The sequence below is a fragment of the Arachis ipaensis genome, chromosome B01 (assembly GCF_000816755.2).
Source record: "Arachis ipaensis cultivar K30076 chromosome B01, Araip1.1, whole genome shotgun sequence".
Taxonomy (NCBI): domain Eukaryota; kingdom Viridiplantae; phylum Streptophyta; class Magnoliopsida; order Fabales; family Fabaceae; genus Arachis; species Arachis ipaensis.
Window position 1 is genome coordinate 117583449 of NC_029785.2, and position 19628 is coordinate 117603076.

At 37.3% G+C, this 19628-nt stretch overlaps 1 protein-coding gene across 1 annotated transcript; it reads left to right on the forward strand.

Annotated features, from left to right (window-relative positions):
- LOC107634539 lies at window positions 16080–19622 on the forward strand. Its single transcript, XM_016337989.2, has 3 exons — window positions 16080–17361; window positions 18098–18519; window positions 18678–19622. The coding sequence occupies exons 1-3, from the start codon at window positions 16464–16466 to the stop codon at window positions 19479–19481; spliced, it is 2124 nt and encodes a 707-aa protein (XP_016193475.1). The 5' UTR covers window positions 16080–16463; the 3' UTR covers window positions 19482–19622.

Below are 19628 nucleotides of genomic sequence, written 5' to 3' on the forward strand. Positions count from 1 at the left end.
TAGTAAAATCACAATTTAATAATTAAAAAATTATTGAAGGGTAGGTATCTTAGAAAAAAATAATTTAATTATTAATTTTTTTAAAAGTATTTTGGTAAAAATACAATTTAATCAATAAAAAATAATTTATTAAAGAGTATTTTGATAAGAAAAATTTAATGATAAAAAATAAAATTTTTGTTAATGTATTTTTGTAAAAAATAATTTATTTTTCTTAAAAAATAGATAAAGTTAATATTAGTTAACACAAAAAATTTTAAATGGATTAAATAGGAGGTTTTTTTTAAAAGTTATAAGAGAGGAGAATATACATTTTATAAATAGAAAGGAGGAGAGTGTTGTTTTAGTATCTCTCACAAAAAAAAAGTAGAATTTAAAAAAAAAAACAAATTACATCCTTTATTTTCTTTCTAACTACTCTAAAACACACTTCTTTTGAAGGTTGTGGCATCAAGCAACGTTTTGATAATTGCATTACACTAAAGCAAACTGATTTCTAGGCTTATCAATACAAAACAATGAAACATTGTGCATTAAAGGGGATGGATGGTGAACTCATCATGAGATAAGTCAATTCTGCAAATTATAAGAAACTAGTAGTAAGATATTTTTATATTATAGAAGTTTTATTACAAAGTTTTAAGCTAGACACTTTACTGAAAATTGAAAGACATAAGTTGAGAAATACACCTACATGAGACAATAGCTTTGCATTAATGTAATAATGTTGTTATATGAATAAAATTGTGGGTAATTCACATTAATAAACTAATATTCATCTAATTTTATACGAATCACTCAAAATAAAAAACGTAACGTGAATCACCTCAATCATATCTCTATGCAAATCAAATGAGTCATACTAAATTTAGCTCTCTATATAAATCGAAACAGTTTTATTTGATTTATACATATTTGTATGTTGTCCTAGTAAATTTAATCAGACTATTTCGATTTATGCATGCATGGATGCTATCCTTATAAATCTAAACAGAGTGATTAAATTTATTAGAACAGTATGCATACATGCATAAATCGAAACAGGGTAATTAGATTTATTAGGACAACATGCATGCATGCATAAATCGAACCAGTGTGTTTCGATTTACAATATGTAATTTGAAAAAAATAATTAAAATACTTGTTCATACCCTGGGTCGAGCTATCCGACCCGGGATGATCGGCGACAAAGCGACCGACCTCTTAAGGTCAGACTATCCGACCTCTTCTCAAAAAGAGCTCGGCCAAATCGACAGAAAGGCCCAAGAAGGCCCAAACAGAGGAACACGACCCAAATCCAAAGGCCGTCCAAGCCTATAGAGATAAGGGCGGTTCCCTTGAAGATAAGCTTACCTCAACTCAAAGATAAAGATAAGATAAGATAACTAACTTATCTTATCTAGAAAGGTCACTCTACAACTACTATAAATACACTGGAGCACCCAGGTATAACTCATACTCTGATTCTACATAAAACCTGCTTAATACCCGTGCTAACTTAAGCATCGGAGTCTCTTGCAGGTACCCCCCACCCTCCGGTGACCAAGGATCAGCAGTGCTATAAGTCCAGCAAGTCGGATACAACAGCTTCGGCCACCATCAGCCAGCCGGACACGCTATCTCCGACCAGTACAGAAGATCTCGTCCGAGATCGACCTCTAGTTTCAGGTAACCCTCGGAACATTGGCGCCATTGCCGGGGAACCTGGAAGTCATCCCAACACCATGGCGGACGGCCATGACAACGACCACGATTCAGATCTAGAAAACAGAACGCCGCACAAGAACGTGGACACTACATTGAAGGATGCTCCGGAATCCAACGGAGACAAAAACTCATCAAATCCGTGAGCAATAGAAGCACTTCAAGATCGCTTAAAGCAACTTGAGAAAGAAACCCAACAACAACGGGAGATCGGAAAGGATCTGCAAAGAGAGGTACGACGACGTCAAGAATTGGAAGAAAAACTACAGGAATTAGAAGCCGATCTCAAATCAAAAGCTCCTCAGACCGCTCCTGAGGAAAATTCATGCAAAGAACAAGATCCATTCACCAGGGAAATCATGAAAACCAAAATTCCAAAAGACTTCAAGCTCCCGGATATAATTTTGTATGATGGCACCACAGATCCCAACCATCATCTCAGCAATTTCAGAAGCAGAATGTACCTTACCGACGCCTCAGATGTCGTTCGCTGCAAAGCTTTTCCAACAACTCTCATGAAGACAGCAATCAGATGGTTCGACAACCTACCTCCAAAGTCCATCTCAAAATTTGAAGACCTGGCCAAAAAGTTCCTAGCCAGATTCTCCATCCAGAAAGATAAAGCCAAGCATGCCCCCAATTTACTAGGATCAAGCAAGGAGAACGGGAGAGCCTCCGCAACTACATGGAGAGATTCAACAAAACATGCATGGACATACAAAGCTTACCAACAGAGGCCACCATCATGGGACTCATCAACGGCCTACAAGAGGGACCTTTTAGCCAGTCTATATCAAAAAAGTACCCGACCTCCTTAGACGAAGTACAGGAACGAGCAGAAAAATATATCAACATGGAAGAAAACGCTCGGTTAGGAGAAACCTCAAAATCTGGGGCCCCCTACCGAGATAAAAACAAGGAATCCAAAAAGAAAGAAGATCGACAAGGAGAGAAAATCAAAAAATACCATAATTACACTCCTCTCAGGGCATCCCTAGTCGACGTACACAAAGAAGTCTGCCACACGGAGAAAATCCCCCCAGCACGGCCACTCAAAGGTAAAAGGGGAGGAGGAAACCGGAAGGAATATTGTGAATACCATCGGGTCCGAGGGCACTCCACCAACGAGTGCTTCGACTTAAAGAATATCATAGAAAAATTGGTGAGAGAAGGAAAATTAGATCGATTTCTGGCCACCCGAGATGATGACCAAAGAAAGAGACGAAGGGACGAAATGACGGACGAGCTGAACGATCACCTCGGACACCAGAAAGACACGTCCACATGATACACGGCGGATTCGCAGGAGGTGGGATCTCCAAATCATCTCGCAAAAGATATCTCAAAGAAGTATATCATGTCGAGGGAAAGGAAGAAGCACCCGACAACCCTGCGATAACATTCACTAAAGAGGACGTATCCGGCATCATCTCGGGACACGACGATCCCATGGTCATCACTATCATACTGGCAAACGCCAATCTACATCGCACATTAATAGACCAAGGGAGCTCCGCCGACATCTTATTCAAAACTGCCTTCGATAAGCTCGGCTTGGAAGAAAGGGAGCTTAAGGCATACCCAAACAGCTTGTTCGGCCTGGGAGATACCCCAGTACAACCACTGGGATACGTATTGCTACACACAACCTTCGGAAAAGGGAACCAATCCAGGACCCTCAAAATAGACTACATTGTGGTCGACGTAAGTTCAGCCTACAATGCTCTAATAGGTCGGACAACACTCAATCAACTCGGCGCAATAGTCTCGACCCCGCATCTATGCATGAAATTTCCAACTACAGAAGGGATAGCTACAATAAAAGCAGATCAAAAGATGGCGTGCCGCTGTTATAACGAAAGTCTAAACCTCAGAGGCAGAGGAGAAGAGTTTCATACAATTGAACTTAGCGGAGTTCAGCAACGAGAAGAACTCCGTTCGTAGCCAGAAGGTGAGATAGAGAAGATTCAGATCGGAGACACCTCGGATAAAACAACTAATATCGGTACGATCCTAAGAGGAGACTCAAAAGAATTACTGATACAATTCTTACGAGATAATGTTGATCTCTTCGCATGGAAAGCCGCAGACATGCCAGGCATAGACCCTAAGCTAATGTGTCACAAGTTAGCGGTCTACCCAGGATCTCGGCCAGTGCAACAGAGACGAAGAAAACTTGGGCCAGAGCGATCCCATGCGGTGGAAGAACAAGTACAAGCACTACTGGAGGCAGGATTCATAAGAGAAGTCAAATACCCACTATGGCTAGCCAACGTCGTCTTGGTGAAAAAATCAAATGGGAAGTGGCGAATGTGCACCGATTACACCGATCTCAACAAAGCCTGCCCAAAGGATCCATACACACTCCCAAGTATTGACGCTCTGGTAGATGCTTCCTCCGGATATAGATACCTCTCGTTTATGGACGCATACTCGGGATACAACCAAATCCCCATGTATCCACCAGATCAAGAAAAGACCTCGTTCTTAACACCGAAAGCAAATTACTGCTACATCGTGATGCCTTTCGGTCTCAAGAACGCAGGAGCTACTTATCAAAGGCTAATAAATAAAGTCTTCTCAGATCACATCGGAAAAATCATGGAAGTCTATGTAGACGACATGTTGATAAAGACACAAAGCGAAGATACATTATTGTCTGACCTGGCTCAAGTGTTCGACACTATAAGGAAGCATGACATGCGACTCAATCCCGCAAAATGCACCTTTGCAGTAGAAGCAGGTAAATTCTTAGGGTTCATGCTCACACAAAGAGGAATTGAAGCAAACCCGGATAAATGTCAAGCTATACTCAACATGAAGAGCCCCACCTGTGTCAAAGAAGTACAGCAACTCAATGGGAGATTGGCCGCCCTATCCAGATTCTTAGCAGGAGCAGCGATAAGATCTCTCCCCTTCTATGCTACTTTAAGGAAGGGAAAACAGTTCAAATGGACGACAGAATGTGAACAAGCCTTCCAAGACTTCAAAATATTGCAAAAAATAGATTTAGCAGGCAGAATTTTACAATGGGCAATCGAGTTATCAGAGTTTGACCTCCAATATGAAGCTCGGACGGCCATCAAATCACAGTATCTGGCCGACTTTATCGCAGAATTCACAGATGCCCTAGAAACCCTCACATAATGGAATCTTTATGTGGATGGTTCTTCAAATAAAACTGGAAGTGGCGCAGGCGTGATAATAGAAAGCAACCAAGGAACCCAAGTTGAGCTCTCCCTCAAGTTCGGGTTCCCGGCCTCAAATAACCAGGCGGAATATGAAGCATTATTAGCTGGTTTGAAGCTGGCTAAAGAGGTTGGAGCTCAGAAACTCAACATTTACAACGATTCACAAGTAGTCACCTCACAGATAACAGGAAACTATCAAGCCAAAGACCCTACCATGAAAAAGTATTTGGATAAAACCAAGGAACAGCTCGGATAGCTCGAGGAATATAAGATCTGCCACATACCCCGTGAACAAAATGCTCGAGCTGATGCACTCTCGAAACTAGCCAGCACCAAACCAGGGGGCAACAATAGAAGCCTCATACAGGAAATGCTACAGAACCCGTCAATCTCGGAAGAGGAAAAAGTCCTGGCCATAACAAATCAGGACCAAGGATGGATGACCCCCATAATCAACTACCTCAAAGCAAGAACACTCCCCACAGAAGAAAAGGAGGCAAAGAGGTTAAAAAGAGAGGCACAGTACTACACCATCATAAACAACATCCTATACAAAAGAGGGATCTCAATACCATTACTAAAATGCGTGCCGACCTCTAACACAAGGGAAGTGCTAGAAGAAGTACACGGCGGCATTTGCGGCAATCATCTCGGAGCACGGGCTCTCACCAAAAAAATACTCCGGGCGGGGTTTTATTGGCCAACTCTACAAAAAGAAGCTACAGAATTTGTAAAGACATGTCCACCATGTTAGAAACATGCCAACTTTCACATCGCCCCACCAGAAGAGCTCATCAGCGTGACTTTGCCTTGGTCGTTTGCAAAATGGGGACTTGATCTTCTCGGACCCTTTCCCCAAGGATCAGGACAAGTAAAATTCCTCATAGTCGGAGTAGACTATTTTACAAAATGGATTGAGGCAGAACCCCTAGCCAACGCCACCGCTCAAAGAAGCCGGAAATTTCTATACAGGAACATTGTCACAAGGTTCGGGGTTCCATATTCAATAACCATAGACAATGGTACTCAATTCACAGATGCAGGCTTCAGAAAACTAGTAGCCGACTTGAATATAAAGCACCAGTACACCTCCGTTGAACACCCACAAGCCAATGGACAGGCCGAAACTGCCAACAAAGTCATATTGGCCGGGTTAAAACAGAGATTACAAGATGCAAAGGGAGCTTGGGCAGAGGAGCTTCCATAGGTCCTATGGGCATATCGAACGACGCCACATTCCACCACGAAGGAATCCCCCTTTCGGTTAGCATATGGAATAGAAGCAATGATCCCAATAGAGATCGACGAAGGATCGCCTAGAGTGGTTCATTACAATGAGGGAGCAAACTCCCAACTTCAGAGGGAAGAGCTTGACCTACTACCTGAAATCCAAGAAAGAGCTCGGATCAGGGAAGAAGCACTAAAGCGTCGAATGGCTTCCAGATATAATCAAAGGGTAGTGCCGAGAAGTTTCACGGAGAATGACCTCATCCTAATCTGAAATGATATCGGAACAACTCGACCAGGAGAAGGAAAGCTGGCAGCAAACTGGAAAGGACCCTACCGAGTCGTAGAAGTACTTGGGAAGGGCTACTACAGACTGTCTGAACTCGATGGATGAGAGCTTCCCAGATCATGGCACGCCTGCAACTTAAGAAGGTACTACAGTTAGAAAAGGTAAAAGATCTTATTATCGGATGCACTTTTTTTCCTGAAAAGGTTTTTTAACGAGGCACCAAGTTGAGACTCAGACACTATCCGACTTAAAGGGATGAAAAATTTCCACATGTATATATTTGCACTTTCCTTTGAATAAAATATATTTTCTAGATATTCTACAAGATCTCAAGACGCATTAATTTGAAGCATTCATCGTCCGATTATAAAGCAACAGATCGGCGGAAAGTGAAAAACAATTTCACCGCACAATCACGATAAAGATAAACCGTCCGATAAAGGTGAAAACACGATTCACCCAAAAGACGATCTAGAGATGACAACCACTTTCTACAAATTGGCAAAGATGAACACAGAATAATGTAAGAAGTTATCAAAAGTGATCCAAAAAAGAACCTGACGAGGTCTTACGAATTGCTAAAATAATAACTTAAAGACTGGCCGACGTTAAGAAGTCGGACCAAGTCAACCAAGTTATAAGTAAACCCTGGAAAGAAGTCTGGCCAACCCTATTAAAGAGGATTACTTTAACTTAGAAGGGCCCGACATGACAAAGTCAGCCCAAAATGAAAAAGTTATAAAAGTAGTCCCTGAAAGAGACCTGACAAGGGTCCAAAAAAGAGGACTACAAAAATAACTTAGAAAGAGGACGACGCAAAGAAGTCGACCTCCTACAAACAAGTTATAAAAGTAATCCCTGAAAGAGACCTGACAAAGGTCCAAAAAAGAGGATTACAAAATAACTTAGAAGAGATCGACCTAACGAAGTCGATCTCCTACAAAGAAAGTTATTAAAGTAATCCCTGAAAGAGACCTGACAAAGGTCCAAAAAAGAGGATTACTAGGAATAACTTAAAAACAAAAGCTACAGCTTGGACCGACAAGAGAAGTCGAACCAACGAAAGTTACAGCTTGGACTGACAGGAGAAGTCGGACCAACGAAAGCTACAGCTTGGACTGACAAGAGAAGTCGGACCAATGAAAGCTACAGCTTGGACTGACAAGAGAAGTCGGACCAACCAAACTACCACTTGGACCAACAAGAGAAATCGGACCAAAGAAAGCTAAAGAAGGACCGGCAAGAAAAGTCGGACCAAAACGAAACAAGCGCTAAAAGGGACATAGCTTTACCCAATAAGCCACCTGACAAGGCTAATGAAATTGTTCAAGACTAACTAAAAAGGTTTCGCCAGGAACACTAAGAGTTGTCGAACGAAAGTCGTCCTACCTCAACCAAAAAGGAGACACCACAGACAAGACGAAAGAAGGCCGAAAAGACCTCTCAAACAAATTATGCAAAAGATCGACATGATAGCATCGGTCAACTACAAATAAACTTGAAAAAGGACAACATAAGAGAAGCCGGTCATGGATTAACACTTAAAAACAGCTCAGAGATTCTGAGCAACAAGGCCCCAACATTCTCAAAGTGCATAAAGAAGTGCAAGCAAGCATGACATAAAATACCAAGCTTCAGGGTCAGACCCCAAAAAGCTTAGAAGCTACTCGATTGCGTTTGTTTTAAAGGGTTGCTAAAAGCAACCAAAAAGAGTGTCATCAAAGGATACCAACCACAAAATAAAAAGTTAAAAGCCCACAAGCCGGGCCAACTACACAGAAATCCAAAAACTACAGATCAGAAGACTTTTTAATAGCACCAGGAGAAGGAGGGCGAGCCTGGAGAGGAACAGCATCCACAGTACCATCGTCCCGGTTTAAGATCTGGCAGTCAAGATCAGAAACAGGAGGGCCGACCTCAACAGGAGGAACAGTAGGAGCTGACACCTTGGCAGAAGGAACAGGGAGAGGTTCAACATCATCATCATCCTCATCATCGGGGACAACCATACCATCCCTGACGACATTCTCCAGGCTGAAGAGAGTGAGGTCAGCCTCGGGAGCAATAATCCGAACCTGCTCCTTCAGGTAGCCGTATCCTCGGCCAACCTCACCGAAGCTGCCAGAGAGAGGGAACTCGCCTTCTCATTCTCCAGATCCTTCTCCAACTTGGCTACCTTTACCTCAAGCTCCTTCTTAAGGCCCTTCATCCGGTTGAACTCCTGTTTAGCCTCCTCCATAAATTCCTTAGTGGCATGGAGAGGAAGATTCTGAGCAGTTCGATACAAGGCAGCCCCCATGTACGCCATTTTAACACTGTTTCGGGTCATAAAATCCAGATGGTGAAGGATTGACACATCATCCATGGGGAGGGTACCGTAGGGACCGATCTGCTGATCTACAAATTCGATTGCATTAAAATCAGGGGCGTCAAGGTTGAAGACCTCAGTTGTTTTTTGTTTCTTATTGGGAAGAGCACCAGAAGTAGCAGCTGAAAACTGTGGAGGCTCGGCCAGACGAACCCGAGGAGTCGGGATCACTTTCCTCGGCCCAGGAGAGCTCGGCACGGGCGGCTTCACTTGCACTTGGGAAGATCCCTCCCCGGCCGCCTTGGCCGAGATGTTTTGAGCAGCAGCAGCCTTTTTCGCCTTCTTATAGGCCTTCATGGAATCATTATTTTTCGACATCTCTGAAAGAACAGAATTAACCATAATGACAAGTTACAACACAGGAAAAGAAAAGCTCAGAAAGCAAGTATAAAAACAAATTAGACAGTACCCAAAGCAGTTCGAATCAAAGATGGATCACTCAAGAATCTTTTTGTATCTAGATGGGGTGGTTTCCCCCACAAATCCTCAAGAACAACCACAAAAGCCCGCTCAACCTCATTAAGCATCTCCCATGTATAACGTGGCACTCTCACATTCTTTTGCCACTCTAGAGGAAAAGCAGGCTCATCATTTTCATCAAGAAAAAAAAGGGTGGACCCCCTCAACAGCACGGACGCAGAAGAAATAGTTCTTAAAATATTTAAAAGACTCATCATACATGGCAAAAACTTTATGCCCCTGGGCTGACCTGAAAGAAACCTAGGAAGCTTTCTTTTTGGAGGAACCTCCGGGCTTGGCCGAGACAAAAAGATAAAGGAAAAGAGTTTCAGAAGGTGCTATGCCTAACTCTTGGCAAAGCAGTTGAAATATTTTGATAAAACCCCAGGAATTCGGATGAAGCTGGGATAGAGCAATGTTACATGACCACAACAGGTTGGTTTCAAAAGCAGTAAAAGGAAAAGTAACGTCTAACTGGCTGAAGAAGTATTCATAAGCGTAAAAGAAGGGACGCTCCCCCTCGACGAAAGTAGAAAAGCAAGCCCTCTCATCGGAATCAGGAGCTACGAGTTCATAATCCCTCTCCCGGGCACTGCCACTACAAATTCTATGACGCTTCCTCAGTTCTACACAAAATTCAGCATCCACGACAGAGACACACATTAGGACAAGGAAGTCCAGCCAATCAGACATCCCCTCAGGAACTTTGGAAGACACTTCTACAATGTTATTGCGAGAAGACATGACGCCGACTAATCTTACAAATAAGAAAAGAAGATTGGATTACTAAAAAAATATCTCGGACGAGGGGCAAAACAACTCGACAAAAATGACACAGGAAAACACATAGGAAAGGAAAACCCCAAGACTCAAAACCAAAGTCCTGGGGCATCCTTTGGAGGCAGAAACAAGGCAAGGATTCAGGAAATTCCTACAGCTTACGAATGTCTCAAATAAGCGCAAAGGAAGCAAAAACACAAAAAGCCACTATCTTTCTACAGTTTCACCAAACAACAGGGCATAGCAAAAAAGCCGAAAGTAGGAAAATCGTCAAAGATATAACCTTTTTTCAGAAACAAAAATCATCATTTCGAATACAATCATCAAAAGCACAAGCGGAAGCGACGGCAACATGCAAAACTCTAAAGGCATCAAGCAGCAGAAAAAAGTCAAAGAAATCACACAAAAAGACGAAGAAATCCCAGAATACACAACAATCAGGCATAGTAAAACAGAAAAATCCAAACTTTCTCCAAATCAGACTTTCTCTAAATCAGACAAGAAAATGACGCAGAAGAAAGGGAAGGAGAAAACCAACCTGGAACAAAAGAGAAGCTGCAAAAACTGAAGACGGGAAAATGGAATCAACCCAGAGAATCGCTAAATGACGCTATCACGCAAGGAAAGGCAGAATGATGCGGATGAAAACAGAAAATGAGAGAGTGAAGGAAGAAGTTACGAAGGAGAGAAACCGTTTTTTGATCGAAAGATTCAAAATAAAAACCAAGGGAAACGGGCAATTAAAACCAATTAATGAAGGTATTTAAAGCTTCGCATATTCCCAAAGTCAAAATATTAAAGGCAAAAGCGTGCGCTTTCAGAAGAAGCGAAAGAAGAAACGTTCCACATTCAAAAAGACTCTACAAAGAAAGGAATCGACAAAATGCTTGAGTTCGGCTTCACTAAAAAGGACCGAAGCCAAGGATTCGACCTCAACAAGAAAGACCGAGCTCAAGCAGGGGCACTGTTCATACCATGGGTCGAGCTATCCGACCCGGGATGATCGGCGACAAAGCGACCGACCTCTTAAGGTCAGACTATCCGACCTCTTCTCAAAAAGAGCTCGGCCAAATCAACAGGAAGGCCCAAGAAGGCCCAAACAAAGGAACACAACCCAAATCCAAAGGTCGTCCAAGCCTATAGAGATAAGGGCGGTTCCCTTGAAGATAAGCTGACCTCAACTCAAAGATAAAGATAAGATAAGATAACTAACTTATCTTATCTAGAAAGGTCACTCTACAACTACTATAAATACACTGGAGCACCCAGGTATAACTCATACTCTGATTCTACATAAAACCTGCTTAATACCCGTGCTAACTTAAGCATCGGAGTCTCTTGCAGGTACCCCCCACCCTCCGGTGACCAAGGATCAGCAGTGCTATAAGTCCAGCAAGTCGGATACAACAGCTCTGGCCGTCATCAGCCAGCCGGACACGCTATCTCCGACCAGTACAGAAGATCTCGTCCGAGATCGACCTCCAGTTTCAGGTAACCCTCGGAACAATACTATATCAACAAAATTATCATTTAATTTATGAAATTAAATTTAAAAATTATTTCTTTAAAATATTGATACACTATACATACACATACATTAGAATTTTTTAAATAAATATTTTATTCATGGATATAGGTAATTTATAGCATATTTACTAATTTTTATTTTTTTACATATTCGTTTACCGTGTAAACAAATTAAGATTGCTTATATCTCGTTTACACTATAAACGAGATAAGATACAATTTTATTTGGCATTATCTTGTTTGCAAACGAGATAATAGAATTTAAAAAAAAAAAACACATGACGAGATAAATTCATAGTTATCTCGTTTATACCGTAAACGAGATATATGAAGTTATAAATATAAAAATATAATTTTTAAAAATAATAAAATAATATTGATAATTTAATTTAGACTAATTTAAAAAATAAAAAATGATAAATTTTGTTACTATTTAGATCAACTTTAATTAAATTATATCTCATCTATATTTTAAATTTTAAATTAATAAATTTTTCATGTTTATTTGTACTGAAACTTTAAAAATAGATGGTTTCAAATAACAGTAGAGATAGATGGTTAGTTTTAAATTACTAGCGTACACGTAAAAAATCACTGCTTTTTAGAAAAATAGATAAATTTACGTAAAAATAGTGATTTAAAACTGTCCATTTAAAACTAGCTCATTATATTTCTATGAACCAACACTTTTGAATTTTTAATTATATATGTTCAAGTAAAATTTATCAAAAGCCAATCAGTTATAGCTCAAATGGCATAGTCTTCCCATACTCATCTAAGAGGTCGCAGGTTCGAATCTCCTTATCTTTGGTAAAAAAAAAAAAGTAAAATTTATCAAAATATTTTATTTTTTATAATTTTTATTCTTTTTGAATACTATTTTTTTTAATACTAATTCAAATGTGTTGGTTTTTATAAAAATGTGTTAATTGCGAATGAACAATTTTAAATCACATAGATTTTTTTAGAAATTAGTAATTTTTTGTTAGTGTACGCTACTAATCTAAAATAATATTTAAACTTTTAAACTTAACTAAAACGAAAAAAAAAAAAGAAAAAGAAAATGAATACGAGAATTTAGTGCAATCATAAATATGGAAAATCCAAAAAGGTAGAAACTGTATGTGAGTAGTGTATATTTATTGATAATTATTTAAATTATTAAATGAATAAAAAATTATAATTATTAAAAAACGTCACATAAATCTTTCCAATTACCTGTCTATGTAAATCAAATGAGTCAGAATAGATTTAGTTCTCTATATAAATCTAATGACCCTATTTTAATTTATGCATGTATGCATGCTGTCCTAATAAATCTAATCATTCTGTTTAGATTTGTTAGGATAGCATGTATACATGTATAAATGAAAACAGTCTGGTTAAATTTACAAAGACAGTGTACTATTTTAATTTATATAAAGAGTTAAATTTAGTCTGATTCATTTGATTTATATAAAAATATAATTAGGATGATTCACATTACGTTTTTTTATTTTTAGTGATTCACGTAAAATTGGATGAATGTTGGTTTATTAACGTTACCCTAAAATTATTTCATTTTTTTTCTCCTGGATAAGGTAATAGTGGTTATTAAGATGAAAAGATAGTTATTTGTTGTGGTGGATGTAGGTGGAGACTTTAGAGAGTATTAAATGACAAAAATGACTAATCGAGAATAATCATCATTGGATTAGAGTGATATTTGAGTCAGCTTGTTTTTTAAAATAACTATTTGGTCAAAATTAGATTAATATCAATATAATTTGTATTTAAATATTTTAGTCAAACCTGATCTTAATAGAAAAAAATTTTATTTGATTAATGCTTGCCAAAATCATGTTAAGGTATGTAATTACCAAAAAGTGTATGTTATATTTCTTTAATATTATTTTTAATTCAAATTTTTAAAGTTAAATAAAAGATATTAATCATTAAAATAATTATATCATTATTATTTATAATTAAATAAACCACCATTGGGAACAATACGTCGTTGACTCAGCATTTGATAAGGTCAAACAGCCATTTGGGCAAGGAAATGTATCTTTGAGATATCATTATGTATTCCAAACTTAAATTTCTATTATCAATTTTGAGAACCAATTTTTTCGATGATTAAGATAACTAATATAAAATTTCAAAATTCTTTCGTATCTTGATGAAACGACAAAATATTGATCAATAAAATTAGACGTCTAAAGATTTTTTTAACTTAAGTCTCTAATTAAATTGTTGGGTGTGTTATTTTCTTTGTCTAAAGGTGTGATTGTTGCTTTTTCTTTTTTCCTCTCCTTAGTTATCTTCTTTTTTTTTTGCGTGCTTTTTTTTTTTAATTTTGTCATTATTGCTGCGACCATCAATATTTCTGTTATCATCATTATCGTCACTGTCACCTTTTTTCTACTACTATTTTTTCTTTTTTTTCCTCATCTTCCTTCATTAATCATTATCAACATTATTATTATTGTTGTTATTTTCTTCTTCTCCTATAAATATTTGGTCACAAAAAAAAAAACTAAATCACCAAAAAAAAAAATGTTCAACAAGAATATTAAATATAAAAATTTTAGTGCACAGCATAAAAAAATTAGTACACAGCACAGAAAAATTTGTGCTATATCAAATAAATTTTTGTATTATGTACAAAAATTTCTATGTTATATCTATAAGTTTGTGTGTCATGTACAAAACTTTATGTAATGTGATTAAAAATTTATATACTTTGCAATAAAACTTGTGTGCTTTTTAATAAAATTTTTGTGTTTTGTAATAAATTTTTTGTGCTGAAAAAGCGCAAAAATAAAGAACTACATGATAGATGTGCGCATTTTTTGTTAGGCTTGTACTAATTTAATTGGACATGATTATCAAAAATGCTTGTATATGTAACATAACTGAATGTTAATATTTGCTATCGTTACTTCCTTGCGTTGAAGATTATTTTTTATTGTTTAAGAGATTATCCAAAAACAGAATTATTTGGGATCGATACAAAAATAATTTCTAACTTGATCTTATGCAATAGATTTATAGAAGTAAGCGGAACAATGTCTTTCTCTTCTTTATTGTTATTTGGTAGATTTGGCGAGATAATAATAATAATATATTCAATAATAATGACTTATCGACTACTAATAAAGTGATTAATTTTATTTAAAGTACATCTAGAGAGTTTTACTCTATTCTTTTTCATAAAAAATCTTTAACATCTTCTATATTGGTTTTTCTTTATTCCCTTTTCTTCTTAATTCGGTTAAATTAAATTCAGATACTAATCTTTTGAAATAGTAAAAATAGTAAATTTTAGTTGTATTTTGGATAATTCAATTAGTGGTTGAATTAAAAGGTGCATAAGATCTCTTCCGCTAATGAGTGTTTTTAGATGTGAACTTCATGTAATTTAAAAAAGTATGTTTTGGCTATAGTCTATAGAATGTGATTTCAAAAAAGTTATTGCTAAAACTAATTGCTTAAAGGCTTTTTAATCTAATTCAAATAAGAGAGAGTGGCCATCTTAGGAATGAACATGATTTGATTATAAAAAAATCAGGACTTCTTGCATCTTGATTGGAATATAGAGATCAATGTCATTCAAAGAACAACAAACAATGCTGCTGATCTCATGTTTTGCAGCAATTGATGATCGAGAGTCTGTGGAATGGTTTTTTCTATGGCATGAGCTTCAACATGTTATTGAGAATAATTTGTTTGTAGCCTTTTAGGCTTTGTTATTTATCTCTAGACCAAAAAAAAGCGACAAAATATCTATCTAAATGCCTCGTATAAACACTCATAACTCATAAGGATATCCAATTTTTAAAACCTCTAAAGTCAGAACCACACAAACGGCTAATGAATTGTAATAATTTTTTCTATAGGTTAATAAACTGTATTAATAATTTGTTTATATGTTTGATTTTGTTATCGTTTGAATATGCTATTATTTTAATAATTAGGTAGCTAATATCATTTATTTTTTTTAATTGTAAATTTTAAATACTAAATTATAAATTTTAAATTCTAAATCATTAAAATATCAATAACATAATTTTATAATAAAAAATTAACTAATATTAACTAATTAAAAAAATAATTTTTTTAATGTATTTTGTTAATATATATTTTAAGAATACATTTTATTGAAGAAAATAAATAAAACAAACGGCGTTGAAAGTTGTAAGGTACAGAGGGTTCTCTAAAGTGATCGGTTTCTTTTCTTTCTACGAATCCAACCACTTAGAATCCGCAAAAATCGTGCGGGTTTTTTTCATTTCATAGATTTGCTTTCAATCTTCACTGTCTCCACTAAGCGCTTTCCATAAATTAAATATCAACACCCAGAAAAACGTTTTCTTTTTCTTGTTTCGTTTTTCTCATTTGTTTTCTCCGCTTCCAAAATTTGGCACCAACCCACCAACGACTCTCTGTAGCTTTTTAGTTTCTACATCTCATCCTGAATTCTTGATCCATTTCTTGGTTTAACTGCTCTAAAGTTGCTATCTTTTCTTTGTTTTTATTTGATTCCTCAGAAATTTGTTCAGTCACATTGGTTAGTATCACAGGGACTTGGAGCATTGCTTAATTTTTTCCCTTTTTTTTTATTTTTTTAATTATTAATTAGTTTTGTTCATTCTTTAAGCTGGACTTTCCATCTATCTACTTGTGCAGTAGTTTCTTTGTGCTAGATTACTGAAAGGTAGGGTTTTTCCATTCAATCAGAAATTTTGGTTTTGATTGTTACTTTTCGTGGAAGTTGAACATTACATTATTTAAGCTTATTCTTGTGGCAATACATTGATGGAAGGTTTTTCACTTTTCTGTTTAATGCTGATGATAGAAAGGAAAAGGATAAAAAAGTTGTTTGTGGAGTTTAGGTACTGATTTTTGGTATGTATGTGTGGAAGGGAGAGGGAAAATGGATTTTTGGGTAGTTGTAGCTGGTGCTGGAGCTGGGTACTTAGCTAAATATTGGAAAAGGGTTGCAAAGAGTAGTGATAGGTCACCTCATTTATCTTCAGAGGATCCCAATTTGGAGAACTGTGAGTCCCCGAGAAGCTCCTTTCGCGGGCAAGCATTGAGAGATAGATTGGGGAAGAATGTTCCTTTGGATAGAAGGATTTCGGATGCGAACTCAACGGATGGTCTTTCGACTCTAGATCTGGCTTCTAACATAGGGCTTGATGGTGAAGAAGTTAGACACTTGAGGACTTTGAATGATGGCGATGTTCCTTTTGGATCGAATTTAACAGGTTTATTCACAGCTAATGGGAACTATGATGATATTGAAGATGGAAATGAGCAAAGCTCCAATGTTAGTAGCCATTGTGGTTTCCTGCATCCGAGTTTGCCTAGAAGAGAAGTGAGTTCTATACTTAATGTATCCGGAAATAAAACCTCTCTTAGGACTAAGCGTAGGCGTGTTCATACTAGTAGACCAATAAGTTCACTAGAAAGTTGCTTAGTGGCTCAGCTATACAAAGAACATGCTGATATTGAAGAACGCTTTGTTACTTCTGTTTCATCGCCATCTAGAGCCACAGGGTCATTTCATGTATGTGATAGAAGCCAAAAAATTAGCAGCGCAGACGATGATGATTCTAGCTTTGTGTTTATTGGAAGTGAAGAAAACAAGTTGCTCAGGGAAGCCAGTCAAGTGAAAGATGAAAATATATTATTTGGGGTCCCGCCATTGCCAAAAATTAGATCATCCAGTGGTTTCAGGAAGATGAGATTTAATGCAAAAAATAAGCAAAGTAGGAGAATTTGCTCTTTTAATGGTGTGCTAAATGGAAAAGACGTCTATACTCAACATGGTATTGTTTCTTGATACAAAACTACTGTTTTAGATTTCCTGCATCTTAAGTATGTGATTTATCAGTAGTCCACCCATTCTGATATCAAATTGTTGAGCTTCATCTGCATTGTTTGGTTGATTACAAAGAAAACAAATAGTAAATTGTTCTATTTTTCTCATGCAATCCATTAATCCTGCAGAACATGATTTATATATTAGCAGCTATCTGAAAATCAAATAAATTTTGAACTGATAAAAAATGTTATAAAGTCTCAGGGATTGTTGATTTTTTTTTTCCCTGTTTTAATGATTGTGTGAAGGAAATTATGAAACAAGAAAATTTTCTTCCTGTTTTTTGCTTCCAGTCTTCACCGTTTCTCATCTTAAAATCTTGAGAAAAGAAAAATATGAAATGAAATATAGAAACCAAATGGGTGCTTAATTTCTCTATGCACAAATCTAGTTATCATGAGAATTTGGGCAGTCTCATTAGTCATTATTCCTTTACAAATGGATGATGCTTTGGGCCAAAGCTAGGAAGAAATTGCTTCAGGTCAATATGTTCATTATCTGCAATAATTAGAAAAGTACTTGACCCTTGTAGTGAGATCAAATACTGTATTGAGAACTTGACTTTTTAAAAAATTAGGTTGCTTAGCTTCCTTCGAGTTTATATCACGTATCTGATACTCAATTTGTAATGTTGTGTGTTTTGCTTTGATAACTACTATTATTGACACATATGTCATCGTCAGATGCAACATTTCTCTTCAGTCTTGGGATTTCTTTTGGTATATTATCTACCACCTTGGCAAATAAAAGAGAAATGGACAAGTTGAGAGAATTGCTGAAGAAGAATGAGAATTTGGTTCAAGATCTACAGGAAGAACTTGACATGAAGGATTCAATGACAGTGAAGGAGTTACATAGTGAAAACTATGGTTCACAGGATACATGTGATCATTCCTTCTGCGATAAGGAGCTAAATGGATTTTCCCCTGAAAAGCACACGGATAACTCTCCAATAACTAACCTCAAAAAAATATATGATGAGAAGGAAGATGAAAATTCGGAATGTATGAGCAAAATTGAAGCGGAGCTTGAAGCCGAACTTGAGAGGTTGGGGTTAAACATGAACGAATCTAGCCTAGATAGAAGACTGTCTGAGCTTGTCGAGGTAAGCATTAATTTTATGTTTCAGTTTGTAGTAACAACATAATTGTATAGGGACATAACATTGTCCTTTCCTCCTTATATTTTACATGCTTTTTGTACTTACGTTATCAGCGCAACAAATGCGTCCGTGGTGTGTTAATGTTGCCAAAATTAATGCAGGTTGATGCTGACTTCGTAGCAGATTTTGCTCAAGGTGAGTTGCGAGCTGACATGGTCGACGGGGAAGATTTTGATCTCCCAAAATCAAATGAGGACGCCAGCGACCCTATGATCGTCCCTGCAAACTATGCAGTTTCACCTCATGAACTTAGTTTGCGTTTGCATGAAGTCATCCAATCAAGACTCGAGGATCGTGTGCAGGAGCTTGAGCTTGCCTTACAAAATAGCCAGAGGAAATTACGTGTTATGGAATCAAAGCATGCAGGTAGTTCTCAAGAGTATTTCCCAAGTTGTAAACAAGCATCCTCCTTTGCCAAAGGGAATATTTTGACCTACGATGACTGCGACCCTATAGCCGAACCCAGAGCTGCAAATTTATCCAGTGAAGCTCTAGCTGAATACAATGAGGCGTTTGAAGATTCAATCAAGATAGATGAGTCTGAAGAACATTCACTACCAAGCAACTATGACAGTGCCAACAAAGGACGTTCGCATATACATGATTGGGACGTGTTCGGGGAGGATCAACATGGTGGAGGAAATGGTTCCATGACTCAGTCCCCTGTCAACGGAGAGAGACTTTCGATGGAACTTTCTTCAAGTGAGGTGTTGATCTTGGCAAGACAAAGCTCTAGTGTTCAGGGATTGGATGATGTAAGTGGAGATGAAGATTGTGATTGTGATTCCGAAATGGAAAGGCAATTGATAAGGCAAATTGTTGAGAGGACCAAAAAGGGTTCTCCTGTTCTTCAAAATGCACGAAGGATATTGTATTCTATGGATGATGATTATGATGAACACTGATATCAGATGCTTTTAGGTATGTAGGAGTAGAAAGAGGGTATTGACTTTCCATTGGGGGTTATAAATGTTCTAAGGATCAGTATAGACTATAGAGTTAGTTAACTGCATGTTCCGGGCTACACTTCCTCAGGGCATGGCAAATTTTCC

Coding starts and splice junctions, on each gene's coding strand:
- LOC107634539 (XM_016337989.2), top strand. CDS start 16,464: ATGGATTTTTGGGTAGTTGTAGCTGGTGCTGGAGCTGGGTACTTAGCT. Junction 17,362..18,097: donor AGACGTCTATACTCAACATG/GTATTGTTTCTT, acceptor TGTCATCGTCAG/ATGCAACATTTCTCTTCAGT. Junction 18,520..18,677: donor GACTGTCTGAGCTTGTCGAG/GTAAGCATTAAT, acceptor AAATTAATGCAG/GTTGATGCTGACTTCGTAGC.